Genomic DNA, 20,396 nt, shown 5'->3' with positions numbered 1-20,396 from the left:
GTTGAGTTTGGTGAGTTCTTTATAGATCTTGGACACTAGCCCTTTATCTGATGTCATTTGCAAATATCTTCTCCCATTCTGTAGGTTGCCTTTTAGTTTTCTTGACTGTTTCCTTTTCTGTGCAGAAGCTTTTTATCTTGATGAAGTCCCAGTGGTTCATTTTTGCTTTTGTTTCCCTTGTCTTTGGAGATGTGTCTAGCAAGAAGTTGCTGTGGCCGAGGTCAGAGAGGTTGCTGCCTGTGTTCTCTAGAATTTTGATGGATTCCTGTCTTACATTTAGATCTTTCATCCATTTTGAGTTTATCTTTGTGTATGGTGTAAGGGAGTGGTACAGTTTCGTTCTTCTGCATGTGGCTGTCCGATTTTCCTGACACCATTTGTTGAAGAGACTGTCCCTTTTCCATTGGATATTTTTTCCTGCTTTGTCAAGGATTAGTTGACCATAGGATTGAGGATCCATGTCTGGGTTCTCGATCCTGTTCCATTGATCTATTTGTCTGTTTTTGTACGAGTACCATACTGTTTTGATGATTACAGCTTTGTAATAGAGCTTGAAATCCGACATTGTGATGTCATCAGCTTTGGTTTTCTTTTTCAACATTCTTCTTGCTATTCGGGGCCTTTTCTGGTTCCATACAAATTTTATGATTGTTTGTTCCCACTCTGTGAAGAATGTTGATATTATTTTGACAGGGATTGCATTGATGTGTACATTGCTCTGGGTAGCATAGACATTTTAACAATACTTATTTTACCAATCCATGAACATGGAATATTTTTCCATTTCTTTGTGTCTTCCTCAATTTCTTTCATAAGTGCTGTGTAGTTTTAGGAGTACAGATCCTTTACATCTTTGGTTAGGTTTATTCCTCTGTATCTTATGGTTTTGGGTGCAATTGTAAATGGGATCAATTCCTTAATTTCTCTTACTTCTTTCTTATTGTTAGTGTATAGAAATGCAACTGATTTCTGTGCATTGATTTTATAGCCTGCAATGTTGCTGAATTCCTGTATGAGTTCTAGCAATTTTGGGGTTTTCACATAAAGTATCATGTCATCTGTGAAGGGTGAGAGTTTGACTTCTTCTTTGCCAATTTGAATGCCTTTTATTTCTTTTTGTTGTCTTGAGTGCTGAGGCTAGGACTTCTAGTACCATGTTGAACAACAGTGGTGAGAGTGGGCATCCCTGCCATGTTCTTGATCTTAGGGGAAATCTCTCAGTTTTTCCCCACTGAGGATGATATTTGCTGTGGGCTTTTCGTAGATGGCTTTTATGATGTTGAGATATGTTCCTTCTATCCCTGCACTGTGGAGAGTTTTTCTCAGGAAAGGATGCCGTATTTTGTCATATGCTTCCTGTTCATCAATTGAGACGATCATATAGTTCTTGTCCTTTTTTTTTTTTTTTTTAATGTGATGTATCACATTGATTGATTTGTGAATGTTGCAGCCCAGGAATAAATACCACTTGGTTGTGGTGAATAATGTACTATTGAATCCTATTGGCTAGTATTTTGGTGAGACTTCTTTCATCCATGTTCATCAGGAATATTGGTCTGTAATTTTCCTTTTTGGTGGGGTCTTTGGTTTTGGGATTAAGGTAATGCTGGCCTCATAGAATGAGTTTGGAAGTTTTCCTTCCATTTCATTTTTTTATTTTTATTTTAAGATTTTATTTATTTGAGAAAGAGAACGAGAGAGCATGAGTGGGGTGATGGGCAGAGGGAGAAGTAGACTCTCTGTTGAGCAGGGAGCCTGATGCAGGGCTCGATCCAGGAACTCCAGGATCATGGCCTGAGCCAAAGGCAGACACCTAACTGACTGAGCCACCCAGGCACCCCCATTTCAATTTTTTGAAACAGTTTCAGAAGAGTAGGTATTAGTTCTTCTTTAAATGTTTGGTAGAATTCCCTTGGAAAGCCATCTGGACCTGTACTCTTGTTTGTTGGGAGATTTTTGATTATTGCTTCAATTTTCTTGCTGGTTATGGGTCTGTTTAGGTTTTCTGTTTCTTCCTGTTTCAGTTTTGGTAGTTTATACATTTCTAGGAGTGCATCCATTTCTTCCAGATTGCCTAATTTGTTGGCTGTGTCCACAGGATTGGTAGTGTTGACCCATCTTTCATTTTTTTATTTTTAAGATTTTATTTATTTATTTGACAGAGAGACAGCCAGCAAGAGAGGGAACACAGCAGGGGAGTGGGAGAGGAAGAGGCCGGCTCCCAGCGGAGGAGCCCGATGTGGGACTCGATCTCGGAACGCCGGGATCACGCCCTGAGCCGAAGGCAGACGCTTAACGACTGCACTACCCAGGCGCCCCCATCTTTCATTTTTTATATTGGTACTTTGTTTCTTCTCTTTTTCTTGGTTTGCCTGGCTGGCAGTTTATCAGTTTTGTTGATCTTTCCTATGAACCATCTTTTGGTTTTGATTTTTTGATTTTTCTGTATTTTCCTGGTTCAATTTCATTGATTTCTGTTATATTTTTTAATATGTCTTATCATTTGCTCTTCTTTTTCCAGTTTCCCAAGGTTCCTAAAGAAGCTTACAGGTATTTTAGATATTTTTTTCTTTTCTAGTATATGCATTCAGTGCAACAAGTTTTTCTCTAAGTACTGCTTTCACTGCATCCCGCAATTTTTAACAAGTTGTATTTTCATTTTTATTTAGTGTAAATATTTTAAAATTTCTCTTGAGTCATCTTCTTTGATTAGTGGTTACTTAGAAGTGCATTGTTTAATTTCCAAAACTTGGAAATTCTCCAGCTCTCTTTGTTACTGATTTTTAGTTTAATTCCATTATGGTTGAGAACATATTTACATGACTTTTATTTTTTCACACTTGTCAAGGTGTGTTTTATGGCCCAGAATGTGGTCTTCCTTGGTAAATGTTCCCTGTGAGCTTGAGAAGAATACATTTCTTCTCAAGAATACAATGTATTCTTTTGTTGTTAGGTGGAATGTTTTATAAATGTCAGTTAGATCAAGTTGACTGCTGGTGCTATGCAGATCATTTATATCCTTACTAATATTCTGCCTGCTTGATCTGTCAGTCTCACAGAGGAGTGTTGGAATCTCCAACCATAATATGGCATTGTCTATTTCTCCTTTTAGTTTTTTTTAAATTTAATTTAATTTAATTTTAAGTAATCTCTACGGCCAACATGGGGCTCAAACTCAAAACCCCAAGATCAGGAGTAACATGCTCTACCAACTGAGCCAACCAGGCACCCCTCTCTTGTTAGTTTTATCAGTTTTTGCCTTATGTATATTGACTCTGTTAGGTGCTTGCTTGTTTGGGAATTGACCCCTTTATCATTATATAATACTCCTCTTTATCTCCAATCATCTTCCTAGTTCCGAAGTCTGCTTTTTCTTTAAAGTCAGTATAGCTATTTCAACTTTCTTTTTTTTTTTTTTGAATGTTAGAAATTTATCATTATTATTAAGTCAATTTAATATATACAACATTTCAAGTTACCCTTCTTTAACCCACTCTCCCATCCCACACCCAAATTCCACACTTAGCATCCAGCAGTTTGTCAAAATTACCATTTAAATGTTCCTACCAGTTTATGGCTCCAGAAGTTTCTGCTTCAGGTAAAGAGATATGACTTGCTCTCTCTCTCTCTCCGGATTACCTGTCTCTCCGGATTTTGGGATCGCAGTTTGTTATATGAACTCAGTTCTCTGATGGATCCAAGAAAAGCTGCTGATACTTAGTTTGTCCAGGCTTTTCTTGTTGTAAGGAAGAGAGTGATGACTTGCAAGCTTTTTAGCTGAAACCAGAAGTTGGGATTATTTGTCTTTTTATTACTGAGTTGTAAGAGTTCCTCATACAATCTGGATACAAGATCTTTTCAGATATATGATTTGTAAGTATTTTCTCATCCTGTGGTTATATTTTTACTTTCTTCATGGTATCATTTTTAGCATAAACATTTTCAATTTCAGTGTAGTCCAGTTTACCTATTTTTTTCTTTTGCCACTGATTTTGGTGTCATTTCAGGAATCATTACTTAACCCAAGGACATGAAAATTTAATCCTGTTTTCTTCTAAGAGTTTTATAGTTTCAGCTCTTATGTTTAGGTCTGTGGTCCATTTTGAATTAAGTTCTGTGTATGATGTGAGGTAAGGATTCAACTCCATTCTTTTGCATGTAAATATCTAATTGTCCTATCACCATTTGTTGCTTTCTCCATTTAAATACTACCTGGGGATGCCTGGTTGGCTCAGTAGATTAAGTGTCTCCCGTAGGCTCAGGTCATGATCCCAGCATCCTGGGATCGAGTCCTGCATCAGGCTCCTTGCTCAGTGGGGAACCTGCTTCTCCCACTGCCTGCTGCTTCTCCTGCTTGTGCGTGTGCTCGCTCTCTGTCTGACAAATAAATAAAAATCTTTAAAAAAAAGACATACTATTACCTGCCTGTTGAAATATTTTAAAGTGTTGGCTTTGTATTCCCAGATTTTTGTGTTTGTGTGCAAATTTAATAAGCATTTGCATTGAAGTTCAAAAAAATGTTCAACCCAATAAGATAGCTTTAGGCAAACTTCTAAAAGTATCCGTAAGGCCCTTAGAGGCAGGGTTGGATGCTAGTAATGAGAGCTGTCTTAATTCTGAATAGAATGAGAAATTCTGGGCTGTTTTGAAGAGGTCACAAAATTACATTTGGTAAACTGATAGTTTTTTTTGTTAGCCTGGCGAAATATCTAACATTCTCTTGGGCTAAAGAAAATCTCTTAAAAATGGACATCTTGTTTGAATTGAGCAGATATTAGCATTCATTAACATGCTGATTTAGAGTTAAGGGCCAGGTTAACTGTTTATCACTGATCTAAGAAAAATGTCTTGGGGGAAGACAAACATTTGATGGAGGGAGGAGAGGTGTAGAGAAGGTTTTGTGTGCATAGTAACAGATACCAACCCTTGTTGTCTAGGAATAGGTGAGGAAACTTCAAGAGATGGTATAATATAGTAGCTCAGAGCATGGACTTTGAAGTCAGAATACCTGGTTTGAATCCTGGTTCTACAATTGTTATTTGTGAGAACTTTATTTAGCCTGATTGGTGCTTTTAACAGCAGTTTGTTCAACACATTTATTGAATATCTACTCGGTACTGGGTATACTACACTAGGCACTTGATATACCCAGATAAACAAAAGAGTTGGAATTAGGGTGGGGTTTATTTAGATAGCCTTGAGCATCAGGGGTGGCCTCAGGGAAGCCTGCTGTTCTCACCCATGCTTACTATGACCTAGCTATCAAGGCCTCCTTTCTTATAAGCCTTTTCTAATATCTGGGCTTTTTGTATTTGCTGTTTCTTCTACTTGAAGTTTTTTTTTCTCCCCTAGTTCTTTCTAGGGCTCACTCGTTCTTATTAAGCCCAAATGTCAATGGGGTCCATATTGCCTCTCATCTTCTCATTACGTTTTATAGCATATGTTCCATTATGGGATCCTGATTTTTTTTTTCTTTTCCTTTCTGTTATTTCTCTCTTCCCTAAGAATGTTAGCTCTAGGAAGACTGGGACTGCATTGGTTTCACTTATCATTAGTCTCCAGTTCCCATTGTAGTTTCTAGCACATAGTAGAGACTCATTAAATATTTGTTGGCTGGATGAATGAAAGCTGATACCTGTAGGAGTCAGCTATATGAAGCTATAAGACCCTCAAGTGGGGAAGAACTTTCTGTAGTTAAAGAGCTGCAGGGGTAAAGTGACAGAGGCAAAGGTGTGTTGGGCTTTGCAGTTCGGATTTTATTTGAATTTTACTGAAAAGATTTTAGAGTGGAGTTTTAATGTAATATAATTTGTTTCCCAAAAGATTTCTTTGGCAGGTCTGTGAAGAGTAGGTTTAGGGGAGGAGAGGACTGGAGGTAGGAGATGGGTTTGGAGACTCTTTTAGTAGATGGATGAGAACATTGCCTAGATTAGGTTGGCAAAAATGGCCATGAAGAAATGGGATAGATACGGGATTTATTTTGGATGTGGGGCTAACATGACTTTGCTGATGCGAGGAATGAAGTAGAGATGAATTAAGAATGATAAGCAGATTTCTTGTTTGAGCAACTTGGTAGAAAGTGGTGTTATTTACTGAAAAGGCAAATCTGAATGAGGGACATGTTTAGAGGAGGAATTAAGAATTCCATTTGGGTCACATTTAAGATACTGATAAGAATTGAGAGGACATTTGGGTTGGGATAGAAATTTGGGAGATTGCTAGAAAATAGATAGTATTTAAATACATGGCAATGAGAGATATTACTTAGAAAAAGGCTCAGGAGTTGAATTTGGGGAATTTCCAACATTTAGATGTTGAGTCTAGGAGTGTCTGCTTGGGCTTGAAGGATTGGCCACAGAAGGAACACCTGGACTGTGTAGCGTCTTGGTAATCAAGGGTTCATGGGACAGCCTGGAAGGGTAGAGACATGGCCTTTGATACATATTGCATTTTTCAGAAACATTACCTGCAAGATAAAAAACATTTAGAGGACTTGAAGGATTTAAAATTTAAAAGGAAGGATATCACACGTCTAACAGAATTAAATGATGACTAGCTAATTATGCTATCCTAGAACAAATAATTATTCTTTGTTTTGATATTGGAAATTCTGAGTTTTGATAAAGAGGGAAGTAATTAATTTTTAAAAGTGTAATTGAAGCTGAGAGTGAAGCTTTCTTTTGGCGAAGAGTAATGGTGTTAGTGTCACCTAAAGGCAAAATGAGATATTGCAGCCATATTTATATGAGGCAAAGAAGAGTAACCTAATTGGAATGAGAAAAAGAACAATTCTGTGGGTAATTTTAAGGCACAGATCAGCAGACTTAAAGTCCTGTCTTATTTAGCCCCAGTTTACTTGTCTTACCCCTCTATCACGTTACCCTTTTGGTCACTGAGCAGATTGTTCAATATATGGTTCTTTTTGTCTTTTACATTTCAGCTCAAATATTTCCCTGAGTCCTTTCCTACAGCCTTACTAAAAGTTGTCCCTATGGTTTTTATAGCTATTCTTTGTCACAGTAACTTGTCTTATCTTCTTCATAGCCTTTAGAGTGATTTAGAATTGCCTTATTTGCTTACTTGCTTCTTTTCTTACTAGATGTACATTCCAGCAGAGTAGGCACCTTGTCTGCCTTATTTACTCATAGAACCCCGGTCCTGAGTACTGTGTCTGTTATGTTGTACCCAGGTTCAGTTAAAATTAGTTGTGTGAGTATTTGAACTTCTGGAAGTGATATAGACAACGTTGAGTTTCTGTGGTGTACAAATCGATCCAGAAAACAGAATTACACTGTATCTGGTTACTAAAACATTGTTTGCCACATGAATGAGACGTGCAAGTCTTGGCCTTTTCCCCCTCCTTGTGCTGATAAGTGGTAATGTGTCTGGAAAAGAAGATACATGGCTCAGGGTGTTGAATTCCTTATTAATCAGTCAACTTCAGTGACACAGATGAGATATTTTAAGGTACAATACTTGGTCTTGAGGAGATAAGTTTTTGGAAACATTTGGATTTAATTATAAAGTAATCTCAGTGAATATTTGTGTGTGTGTGAATTTAGTTTCTATTATCATACTTCTATTTATTAAAAAAGAACAAAAGTAATATTTCTAGGAGGAATACAAAGTCAAACAGTAGTAAATCTACTTAGTTGTGATGTGGGAGGGTTTGTATTGTTTTTCAGGGAACAATATGGTTCTTTTAGTCAGGAAACTCAGGGTGAAGAGAGTACATTTCCATTATGTGGCCCAGTCCAAGAAGGTAGCCTCCCTAGTTCTGAGATAATTCTCTAGCCAGCAGAATTCTTCACATGAACCATTTTTAAAGGCTGAATATTGATCAGGTACTTATTAGTCCATGTTTTTATTCATAGGTTTTTGTTTGTTTGTTTTTAATCCCTGTAGTTTTGACCAGGTGGATGTGAAAAGAGAAGTTTGTAGAATTGAAATGGAGGTCAGAGCTTCATTACAGAAGGTTAGTGGGTCATCGGATTCTGTGGCTACGCTGAACAGTGAAGAATTTGTTTTGGTTCCTCAGCATGCAGATGATACTTCTACAAAAGATGATGAAAAACCTGAACTGAAGGTATTTCTCTTTTCTTTCCTCATTTCTTTCTCTCCAAATGATACTATTTTAAATTACAGTTTTTTTCTTCATGAGGTGAGACTGATCTCAAGAGATGTGTAAAATACAGAGGTTTTTCTTAAATGTTGACCTTGAATAGCATCAGTGTTTGATTTATACAGAGGCTAATTATTTGGTTTGTGTATTTTTTAAATTTTTTGCTTTTGGTTATTTATCTTTTAATTCAGAATTTTAGAAAGAAGGAATAGAAGGGAAAATAGAAAAGGACAATTGGGGTATTAGACTTAGATTTACATATGATTTAACCATTATCTGGGTAGTTTTGTGTTTCTTATCGCCGAGTTTTTTATTTTATTTTATTTTATTTTATTTTATTTTATTTTATTTTATTTTATTTTATTTATTTTATTTTATTTTATTTTATTTTATTTATTTTATTTATTTTATTTTATTTTATGTTATTTTATGTTATTTTATGTTATTTTATGTTATTTTATGTTATTTTATGTTATGTTATTTTATGTTATTTTATTTTATGTTATTTTATTTTATGTTATTTTATTTTATGTTATTTTATTTTATTTTATTTTATTTTATTTTATTTTATTTTATTTTATTTTATTTTATTTTATTTTATTTATTTGACAGAGAGAGAGACAGCCAGCGAGAGAGGGAACACAGGCAGGGGGAGTGGGAGAGGAAGAAGCAGGCTCCCAGCAGAGGAGCCTGGTGTGGGGCTTGATCCCAGGACCCTGGGATCACGCCCTGAGCTGAAGGCAGATGCTTAACGACTGAGCCACCCAGGCACCCCAATCGCTGAGTTTTTAAAGTTAATTATATAAAAGTTATGTTTTATTTTTACTTCAGAAACAACTTTGTGGTTTGTGTTTTAAATCAACTTGTAACATTCTAGTATGTGATTTAACAGTTGGCTTGTCTGAATATTTTTAAAGCATATGTCTTATATTTTTAGTAGTTGAATTTTTATTAAAACAAAAATGATCGTTTTTCATTTTCGTTATCTTTCCTAACTCAAAGAAAAAGAATCAAACCCAGGTATACATGCATGAGAATTGTATAACCCATCTTCTAGAAATAGGAAAAGAGGAACTAGTCGAAAGTGCTACATATTGTTTATGACTTTTATTTAGTATTAAGTATGGCATCAAAAGTATGTATTAATCTAATAAAATTTTATGAAAATTATTAAATACCCATTTATACTATGTTGAGGATATATAACTTTATTTAAGTATATTAAAACAATCAGTGGTTTTATTTAAATTTAAGTATATCTGTATTGAAATGGCTATTTTAAATTTATTCAAATATCTACATTTTATTTATTTATTTATTTATTTAAAAAGATTTTTAAATTTTATTTATTTGACAGAGAGAGAGACAGCCAGAGAGAGAGGGAACACAAGCAGGGGGAGTGGGAGAGGAAGAAGCAGGCTCCCAGCAGAGCAGGGAGCCTGATGCCAGGCTCGATTCCAGGACCCTGGGATCATGCCCTAAGCTGAAGGCAGACACTTAATGACTGAGCCACCCAGGCACCCCTAAATATCTACATTTTAGTATTAATGTGTTTAAGACATTTATTAGGCTTTGTGTCTCACCTGCTTTTAAGAGAAGGATGAGTCAACTTAAATGTGAGGAAATTACCATTATTTCTCTTGGCAGCAAGCAAACTTTGCAAAGCAATCACAGATATGTTTATGCTATGATAACAAGAAATATGACCTTTTAAATAAGAGAGTAGATACTTCATTTAAACTTACCTGTTTTTCCCTTTAAAACACTTAAATTTAATGTTACCTGGTTTCGAGAATGTGTTCCTATGGAAAAAAAGAAAAGAAAAAGAAAGAAAAATCTCTGTAAATTATATCTTAGATATAGTTAGGTGCAACTGTATAAATTCTTGGTATTCACTAACTTACATTTAACTTTAAAATTTAGCTTGTTTTAATTTCTTCTAGAAATAAAATATTTTCATTAAGCCCCAGAAATCATGATTGAAACAGAATTATCTTGCTCTGCCTATAGATAGTTTCTAATGGTGATGAACAATTGGAAAAAGCCATGGAAGAGATCTTGAGAGATTCTGAGAAAGGGCAAAGTAGTCTTCTTGTTGATTGTCAAAGTCCCACTGAGATTTCAGACCATTCATTTGGAGATGTTTCAGCCAGCCAAACAAATAAGCCATCTCTTCAGTTAATTTTGGATCCATCAAATACAGGTACTGTATCGAACTCTTAAATACCATAAGAGAAATAGGATAAAGTGATCATGAAAATTTTAAGACAAAAATTTAAAAATCCTGTTAGCTTTGTTTTCTAAGATCACGGCCACCAGCCACCAGTTTTTGGTTCTGGTCAGGAGTTCCCACTTTGGTTCTTATGTTTTTGTTTGTTTTTCTACATGTAAAGTCAATGTCAGTGTTATTTGAGAACAGGGACTATGTCTGGGTCTTTATTTTACTTCTAGTACTTGGCACATAGTAGGCACTCAGTAAATACTGAACAATTGAATAAATTCTTGGGTATCAGGAAATAGTATAATGGACACTGTTTTTCATATGATGTGCCTTTTTACTCAGTTTGACTGTGGTTATTTCAAATTATCATTTATGAAAATTTGAAGTAAAATAATTCAGTCAGTCTGTTAAATACTAAATACATCCATGATTGAGCAGGATTTATAATAGAAATACCAGCTTATTATGCAAAATGGTTTTTGGTGCAAAAAAAGCCTAACCAAACCAAAGCCAACTCCTACTTCAGCTGGTTTGAACAGTAGAGGTGTTGTTTGATCTGGGCTCTGATAGTGTTTTTTTTTGTAAGCTACTCCACTTTGGTCTTCTCCATGTCACCTTTCTCTCTAACTGGCTTCCTTTATGGTCCAAGAGTAGTTAGACCCAGAAACTGGTAAGTAGGGCCAGGTGATTTATTCATGGCTGGTGGCAGAGAGAAAGGCTTTCTTCTTTTACCTACTGAACAAAAGTTGTGAGTTTTACTAGGTGGAACCATTTTCTAGTAATCCGGGGAATCACCAGAACTGATAGTAACTGATGGTTACATTTAAACCCTGAAATAAGTCACAATGACAAACAAGATGAGATTATCCTGATTGACTTAGGGCTAATGATCCATTTCTGAATGTTGCTATAGGGTAAGTATAGATACAGGTCAAAGTGCTACACAATGTGGCTATGATGGCTCTAACACTATACACAAAATGTACTCCTAGTGAATCAAGTTTATATATATAACTCTTTTTTTTTTTTTTAAAGATTTTATTATTTTAGAGAGAGCATGTGTGTGTGCATGTGGTGGGGGGGGGAGAGAGAGAAGCTCAAGCAGACTCTCTGCTGAGTGCAGACCCTGACATGGGGTTCTGTCCCACAACTCTGAAATCATGACCTGAGTTGAAATCAAGAGTTAGATGCTCACCTGACTGAGCCACCCAGGTGCCCTGAAAGTTATATTTTAATACATAAATACTTAAATCTTCTGAATGAGAATGGTACCATAATAAATGGTTTTTTTTGCTTTGATCTGCATTTTAATTAAATTATTAGACAACACATTTTAACATTAAAAAACCAGATATCATACTCATGGGGTTTCCTCCAACTGGACCATTAGTGTTAGTGACTCACTATAAATACTCATAGGTCTCAATATATAGTCAAACTCATAGCTAGGATTAAGTTCAAGGGAACTTAAGCTAAACATTTATGTATATATATTTTAATTAAAAATACAGGATTAGAAACAGTTATTACTCATTGTGCTTTGCTTTATCTTTTGAATTTCTTAAATCTCCACCCCTTCCAAAAAGCATACCAGAGCATACCAGTATCACATTTATATAGTTATATTTTGGTTAATACATTAATTGAAAGGAGGAAATACCTCTTAATCTTCTAATGTAGCTCTGATGGGTTGTTGGAATTAATTTTTGCAATGGCTTATGATTCTAAGTATATATGGTAGGGACCCATGTACTGTGTACTTTTTTGTTTCTCAACACTTATTACACTAACTGTATTTTTAAAAATGTATTTTTCACTGACAGTCTCGGATAAGAAGAAATTTCCTTTGCTTTATAAGTAAGTTTTTAGCATTCTTTTCTAGTTATATATTTTTAGTTTTTATTTTTAATAGTATAACATTGGAATGTTCTTGTCCATCTCAGAACTCACGTTGAAATCCTAACCCTCAAGGTGATGATATTAGGTGGTAGGACCTTTGGGGAGTGATTAGGTCATGAAGGTGGAAGGAACCCTCATGTTTGGGATTAGTGCCATTATAAAAGAGATCCCAGAAAACTAGCTTGTCCCTTCCTCCTCTAAGGACACAGTGAAAAGATGCTGTCTATGGCCCAGAAGGTGGGCTCCCACCAGACACTGAATCTGCCAGTGCCTCGATCTTGGCCTTTCTAGCATCCAGAACTGTGAGACGTATGTCTGCTGTTTATAAACTACCCAGCCTGTGGTATTTTTTAATAGCAGCCTTAACAGACTAAGACAAGACATTTCAGGTGACTTTTCCTAGTTGCAGTCAACACAGTTTTGCTTAACAGAATTATTGTGGTTGGTTTAAAATGACACATAACTTCAATGGCAAGGAACTGTCTGGAAATCATCTGGATTTAAATGTTAGCCTAGAGTGAACATACTAGAAGGTATGTTGGTTTTTGTTATAAAACTAGACAGATAAAAGCTTTTGTTTAAACATCATGATAACTTATTCAATTTTGTCATTTGATGATCTTATATCCTGGCTGCTTGGATGCAGCTTGAACAGAGAATCTTTGCTAGTTTATTGCAATGTACTAAAATACTGCTTGGATGCAAAGATGAGTCTTCTTACACTCTTTGCCACTCTTTCTGCTGAGGCAAGGATGATGGTGTTAAAGAAGTATGAGTTGAATAGGGCTGAATTTATATTTAAGTGGGAATGAATTCCTTACACTGGTGTGTGATTTTACTAGGTCTAGAACTGTTGCATTGGTAAAAATATTTTGCTATTTGCCTGCTTAACTCAGGATCTCCACTAGTCATAATTGGACAGTTACCAATGAGTTTTGTCTACATGAAGGCTGCAGTTATAATACATTTAGTTGTGGATGGGAGAGGGACTAGGTGGTACCCAGGATGGTGTGTGTTTCCATGATAGGTTGCTGAAAGGATTACTAGCCTTAAAATTTTTTCATTTATTTAGTGATTAATTCATTTGATATATATTGTCTAGTCTTTTAGACACTGTTAATAAGTGCTGTGAATAAAAAGAGGGTAGAACAGTTTCTTCCCTTGAAGAGCTGATATTTTGTATAATTAAATGCAGAATGAGAACTACATTGTTCTTTTAATTCATCCTATTGTAGACCTTTCATAGAGGTTAAGACATCATATCTGAAGTTCAGACCTGGGTTTGAACGCAAGCTCTGTCTATGGCTCTATGACCTTGGTCAGGTTATTTAACTTCTCTAATGCTTAGTTTCCTCATCTGTAAAATAGAGATAAAATAGAATCTACCGTATAGGGATAAAGGAGGATTAAATAACATCATTCACTTTTAAGTATTTTGTAAAATGCCTGGCACAAAGTAAGTACCAAATAAAATACCATCCTTCTCCTCCCCTCATTATCCTCCTCCTCCTCCTCCTCCTCAGTGGTATTGGAAATATTGTACCTGAAAATAAAATCACATAAACTTCTAGGTCCAAGCCCAATAATTACAGTACACATCTGCATAAAATGGGTGTGGGGCAGGGTGTAGGCTTTTCACCTCCATTGAAGCGCTTTAGTAGTAGATCCTGGAGATGTCTATGGGGCAATGTCCTTTTGAAAAGCATTTAGGTAGTTCTTTTCTTTGAGCTCTTTAAATATGTTATTCTATTCTTGTTTTCATAGTTTCTGTTGAGAAATATGCACTCCTTTGAATATTCATTGTTTCTCTGTTTGTAACATGCTGTTTTTTTCTGTATACTTTTTATTATCTTCTCAGCAGTTTGATTATATGGGTTTGTTTTTTTTGTTTTTTATTTTTATTGGAGTTCACTGAGATTCTTGAATCTGTAAATTTATATCTTTCACCATATATGGGAAGTTTCCAGCCATTATGTCTTAGAAATATTTTTTTTCTGCATCAGTCACTTTCTCTTCTCTTCCTAGGAGTCAGACAACAAAAATGTTAGGTATTTTCATATTATTCCACATTTTCTGAGGCTCTCTTCATTGTTTTTTTCCAATTTTTTCTCTCTGTTCTTCAGTTTAGGAAATTTCTTTTGACCTATGTTCAAGTTCACTGACTCTTCACTCTCCATGCTTTTGAGCCCCTCTACTGAATTTTTAATTTTAGATATTCTATTTTTCTATTCTTAAATTTACTTTGGTTCTTTTTTCGTTTTCTGTTTCCCTGCCAAGGGTTTCAATATTTTCATTCATTTCAGGTGTATTCACCTTTATATCATGGAGCATGGTTATAACACCAATTTTAAAGTCCTTGATAATTTCCACAACTGCATACTCTTGGGATTGGTATCTGTTGATTCTTCTTTCCCTTGAGAGTTGGTTACCTTTTTCTGTTCTTTTGTTTGTTTGTTTGTTTGCTTTTTAATTGGATTATTTTCCAGACTTTCTGAATCTTATGTTTTGAGATTCTTTTTCCATAAAATCCTCTGAAGAACATTGGTTTTATTTTATTTTAGCAGGCAGTCTACCTGGTGATGTCCAGACTGCAAGTTTTATTTTCCTTTCTGGTTCCAGTGTCACTTCACTTCGCAGAACTTTTGCTGTGCTTCTTTGGTTTGTTATACACATATACAGCATGGTGGTGAGCCTGAAACTTGTCTTAATTCATATACAAAATTAGGGATTACCTTCTCCTCAACTCTCTTTCTTGGGATTTCTCCTACACTCTGGGTTCCTGGAGCCCATTTGAGCAGAAAGACAGATTTCTCACTTAGAGTTTTTGTTTTGTTGTGCTGTCTAGCAGTCTTGCATGCCTGGAGTCTACTCTAGGACAAAGTGGTAAGAGAAAAGAGAAAAAAATAGTGGAGGTTTCCTTTTCTATTTTTGAGTCACAGGAGTGTACCCATTTGCTCCAGTGTTCTAGACTTTCAGATGGGTTTTTTCCTCTAAGTTTGAGATGTCTTTGCCCCCCCCCCCCCCGTTCCCTTTCCCCCATTTCAGTGCAGCTTTATAACTGGGGCTGGCCTTATGGTAGAACTGGGAGAGAGAAAAGAGAGAGAGAGGAAACAAAACCAAAAACATGTCATAATTCCCCAGACACTGTCTGGTTTGCAGGCACATTTCTTTTACAGTTTTGTTGTTCTTGGTACAGTTCTGCAACTGGGACTGCCCTTAGGTTAAATCTGGGAGATAAAAGATGGGGGGGAAAAAAGAAACTCAACACTATACTGGTAGTTCTTCAAGTTTTGACTCTTCTCTTTAATCTTAATTATTGTTTACTTTTTTAAAAAGAATTTTTATGTACTTTTTATGTCCTGTTCAGTGTTTTTAGTAAAGAGATAATCTATAGCAGTCTTAGTACTTCAGCTTGACTGGTTCTGCCAGTTTTTGCTTTAGGTATTTTGAAGCTCTGGTGTTAGGGGGCATAACCACTTAAAATTACTATGTTTTCATGATGAATTGACCCTTTCTCATTGTGAAATGTCTCTTTTCCCCCTGTTAACATTCCTTGTTTTGAAGTCTAATATTTCTGATATTAATAGTTTTCTTATAACTAGTGCTTATTGGTATGTCTATTTTTTAAAAGAAATTTATTTCTAGTCTCTTTGTGTCTTAAAGTATGTTTCTTGTAGATAGCATTTAGTTGAGCTTTTCTTTATTTATCCAGTCTGATGAACTTTTAATTGACCAGGGGTCAGCAAATTACTTCTCATGGGCCAAACCCTACCCACTACTTGTTTTCAGTATGGCTTCCAAGGTAAGTGTTGTTTTTACATCTTTAAAGGGTTGAAAACAAGTCAAAGGAGAATAATATTTTGTGACACATGAAAGTTATATGAAATTCAAATTGAAAGTATCCATAAATTAAGTTTTGAATTTTGTTAAAAAAAAAAAAACTGTGGAAGGCCATTTCTTTCTTTTTATATAACTACCTGCATAATACCCCAATTTTTTCTTGGTCCACAAAGCCTAAAATATTTATTAATATGGCCCTTTATAGAAAAAGCTTGTGACCCTTGTCTTTGACCATTTATATTTAATGTAATTTTTTACATGTTTGGATATAAGTGTACCTACTTTCTTGTTGTTTTCTCTTTGTCCCTTTTGTTTTTTGTGTCTTTTCCCCCTTTTCCTGATTTCCTGTGGATTGAATATTATTTAATATTTTATTTTATCCCCATTACTGGTATATTAACTGTATAATTGTATACAATCGTATACAAATTGTATAATTTGTTTTATTATTTTAGTGCTTGCTGTGAGGTTTACAACTCAAGTCTTTAATAGGTGTATGTTTTAATAATATACCACTTCATGTATACTGTGAGGATCTTCCGTTTCTTTTCTTGCAGACTTTATGCTTTTGTTATCATTCATTTTGCTTACATATGTTACAAATTCTACAAAGTACAATTTTTTCACTTTTAAAAATCTGTTATATTTTAAAGAAATGAAAAAGCAAAGAGAAAATCTTGCCCTCATATTTATGACTTCTGGTGCTCTTCAGTTTTCCTCTAGTATCATTTTCCTTTATCCCAAGGAACTTCTGTAACATTCTTCTTTTCTTCTGCAATTTAGAATCTGCTGTTATAGCTGCTCAGGGAGTATTTGATTTCACATCTTACATTTTTTAGCACTAGAATTTCTTTTGGTCCTTTGTCCTTAATTTTTTCTCCTTGTTTTGTTAGATGTTTTTATTTAAATCCTCAATCGTATTTATGATAGTTATTTTGAAGGCTTTGTCTGTTTATTTTGTCATTGTCTTTTTTGGGATCAATTTCTGTACTGTTTCTCTATTTGGGGTTTACAGAGTTATATGAATCTGTCAGTTACACAGATTAGTAGAATATTTTTTTTCAAAAAGCTTTTTTGCCTCTTTTTTCTGTTATTTTTTTTAGTAAGACTCCAACTACATATAAGTTAGACCTCTGAACTACTTTATCTCCCATGCTCATCAGTTCCTGAAACATGGTTTAATCATAGGATCTTGCAAATAACTGTTGTGTGCTTGCTAAGTTAACAAAAAACACATATAGTAAGTCTAGACATGTTAGCATTCAGCCTTAACATGTATTTTTGTTTTTTTAAATTTATCCCTTTTGAAATACAGCACATTGAACTGATTCAAAAGGGGAAAAAACATGTTTCAGTGATTGAAGAACATGGTAGATGAAGTAATTCATTTTGAATGGGTTTAGTTTCTTAATAGAAGAAAAGTAGGTGGTGAGGTTGTTATAGTATAATATTCAGGAGCTGGAAATGGCTCTTGTGAATTATTTATTAATATCCTATTAAGTGGAATCCTGGTAATGAGGATTTGAGCCTGGTGCAAGGATCTAGTTCGGGTGAGACAGGCATGCTTGAATATGGGTAATGGGAAGAGGTGGAGACTAGCTCAGTGTGGGTTTCAGGTGGGGATGGAGAGAGTGGCAAAGGCAGAATTTAATAGTACCTGATACATGCAGATAGATACTCTCTAACCACAGTAGGCCTTTGCTGCATGCTGTGCTTAGAATTTTCTAAAGTGAACAGGGTTTTTTTTGTTTCTTTTCTTTTCTTTTCTTTTCTTTTCTTTTCTTTTCTTTTCTTTTCTTTTCTTTTCTTTCTTTTTTTTTTTCCAAGGAAACTCATTAATAGGGAGAGGAGAATTAGGGGAAGCAATCATAGGATCATAGGAAGCAATCATAGGATCCATTGGAATACTTATATAGTTCATAGAGGTCAACAAGCCAGGAAGGAGCCAAAAAAGGGATTGCTTTTGTTGTTCTTGGTTTGAGATGTTACATCTTAATGTTGTTTACTTTTTCTTGGGATGTTGGGCTCCTTAATAAATTTGGTGCTATGCAGGATCTTTATAGCCAAGACAGACTTTCAACTTACTTTAGTTTTATTTAATCCTCATTATTTTTAGGCTACTTCACCCTGCCTTTATTAATTTTATTTTTAAAGGTTTTATTTATTTATTTGAGAAAGAGAGAGGGACAGGAGAGCACGAGTAGGGAGGAGGGGCAGAGGGAGAAGGAGAAGCAGGTTCTCCACTGAGCAGAGAGCCTGACCTGGGGCGGGATCCCAGGACCCTGAGTTCATAACCCGGGCTGAAGGCAGATGCTTAACTGACTGAACCATCCAGGTGCTCCCACCCTGCCTTTAGGGTAGTTTTTTTCTACATCATTTGAACTCTGTATTTTTGATTTTTTTTAAATAAAAACTTAATTTTTTTTTCTTTTCCTCTAAAGAAGTTATAGCTTAAGGAAGGTAACGCTTTGAGAGGCTTTGAAAGTACAAAATTTCAGAACTCCGAATTAAGATGTAGCATAAACATCAAAAGAAGTGAAAACACAGACCAAAATTTTGTTTGCAGTTTTTCATTTGTTTTTGGGTGGTAAGTGAAATTATATGGTGAAGTTTTCCATTAACTTTTGAGTGGGTATGTGTGTGTTTTTCTTCAGAAATTTCTACACCCAGACCATCTTCTCCAAGTGGATTACCTGAAGAAGATAGTGTTTTATTTAACAAACTGACCTACTTAGGATGTATGAAGGTTTCTTCCCCACGTAATGAAGTAGAGGCTTTACGGGCGATGGCAACTATGAAATCTTCCAGTCAGCACCCCTTTCCTGTTACTCTGTATGTGCCAAATGTTCCAGAAGGTTCTGTGAGGTAAGCTCTAATCTTTTTTTATTTCCCCTAGACATGTATGAAATTTCTTACATGGATGATGTTATATCATTAATCAGGCTTAGGACTTACTGTGAATTCACTTTTACTCTGCAGAGATGAGAAGTAAACATGTTTAGTCTTATACTGTGTTGCTTATTTATGAGAGGCTTTTCTAAAATTATGCTTAGAATATTATAAATGGAAATAGAACTTTAAACATACCTATAATTTGTGTTTCTGTATTCAGAAGGAACATAAAAACCTGCCTTCCCGTTGTCATATAACTGCGGTTTAAGAATTAGAGTGAGCCATAGATTTTATACTTTTTACAACAGACTGGGAAGAAGCAAAATGGCTTTTTCTCTTATGCTTAATTAGGAATAATACTGTCATCTGACTCTTGAGTTTTTTTAAATCAGATCATGTTCTCCAACACTCAGTGGCCTCTAGTCACACTTGTGATTATATATTAAAAAATCCTTACCATGTTTGGCCACTGATAAACTACTGCCTTGACCTGATCTTTTACACTTCTCTTCTCTCCTTACCTCTCTTCTATCTTGCTCTATATTCACTCACTACATTCCAGTCATAATAGCTTTGTACTTTCTCAAACATCATGATTCCTACTACAGGACCTTTGTGTATTCTCTTTCCTTTGCCTAAGCAATCTTTCCTTAGTTTCCCAGTGGCTTTTTGGCTTCTTTACAGTTTCATTTCAGACATTTTATCAAAAGAAGCCTTCTTTGATCGAATCACACGTAACTGTTCCTCTTTTTCCCGTTATTGGGCCTTTTTTTTTTTTTTCCTCCTTCATGGCACTTTCTTTGACTTGGCATTTATATTTTTTTGCTTTTTGGTTTATTGTCTAACTTCCTCACTAGAATATAAGCTCCATGAGAGCAGATTATTTGTATTTCTCTGTGCTGTAGCTTCAGTGTTGAGAGTAGTATCTGGTCCATAGCAGGTTTTCAGTAAATGTTTGCTGAACGAACAAATAAAATGAACCAAGTCTTAGAAATTAGGTTGAATGTATCCTGAACCTGTAATATTCCCTGAAGGCCAATTTAGTCTTTTTTCAGACTCTTTCTGAAATGCCTTATTCTCTAAGGTTTAGAATGTGAGAAAATGTTAGCTTAGTTCTAAGTACTAAAATAATAGCAATATAAATTTATAAGGTTTGGTAATGCTTTGAATTTTTCAGGAAAGGGTTTTGTAGATACAGTATTTATATGATATTTCTCAAAAAATGTGAAAATGCCTTTTAAAGGTATCTTTTTAGTTTCAAAGTGCCAAATATACCTTGACAAAGGCTTAGCGTTTTGACTTGCCTCTTTATTCCTACTGGGTACCCCTTAGTTTCATAGAGAGATCCTGACATGGTCTTGAGATTTTAGATCAATCTAGGGCTTAGGATTTACATAGGGAAGGTCAGAGACTTATTTACTC

At 35.2% G+C, this 20,396-nt stretch overlaps 1 protein-coding gene across 2 annotated transcripts in view; it reads left to right on the top strand.

Moving 5' to 3' along the window:
• Window positions 1-20,396, top strand: part of RABGAP1L (RAB GTPase activating protein 1 like) — a 716,315-nt gene that overhangs the window by 63,867 nt on the left and 632,052 nt on the right. For both annotated transcript variants that reach the window (XM_045811376.2, XM_045811377.2), the window contains 3 exons: window positions 7,906-8,086; window positions 10,133-10,325; window positions 18,737-18,947. In XM_045811376.2, the coding sequence (XP_045667332.1) occupies window positions 7,949-8,086; window positions 10,133-10,325; window positions 18,737-18,947 (542 nt within the window). In that variant the 5' untranslated portion in view covers window positions 7,906-7,948. The remainder of the gene's footprint in view (window positions 1-7,905; window positions 8,087-10,132; window positions 10,326-18,736; window positions 18,948-20,396) is intronic.

The sequence above is a fragment of the Ursus americanus genome, chromosome 2 (genome assembly GCF_024610735.1).
Source record: "Ursus americanus isolate L20-20 chromosome 2, mUrsAme1.1.p, whole genome shotgun sequence".
Lineage (NCBI taxonomy): Eukaryota > Metazoa > Chordata > Mammalia > Carnivora > Ursidae > Ursus > Ursus americanus.
This window is presented reverse-complemented; position numbering and strand designations above follow the sequence as displayed.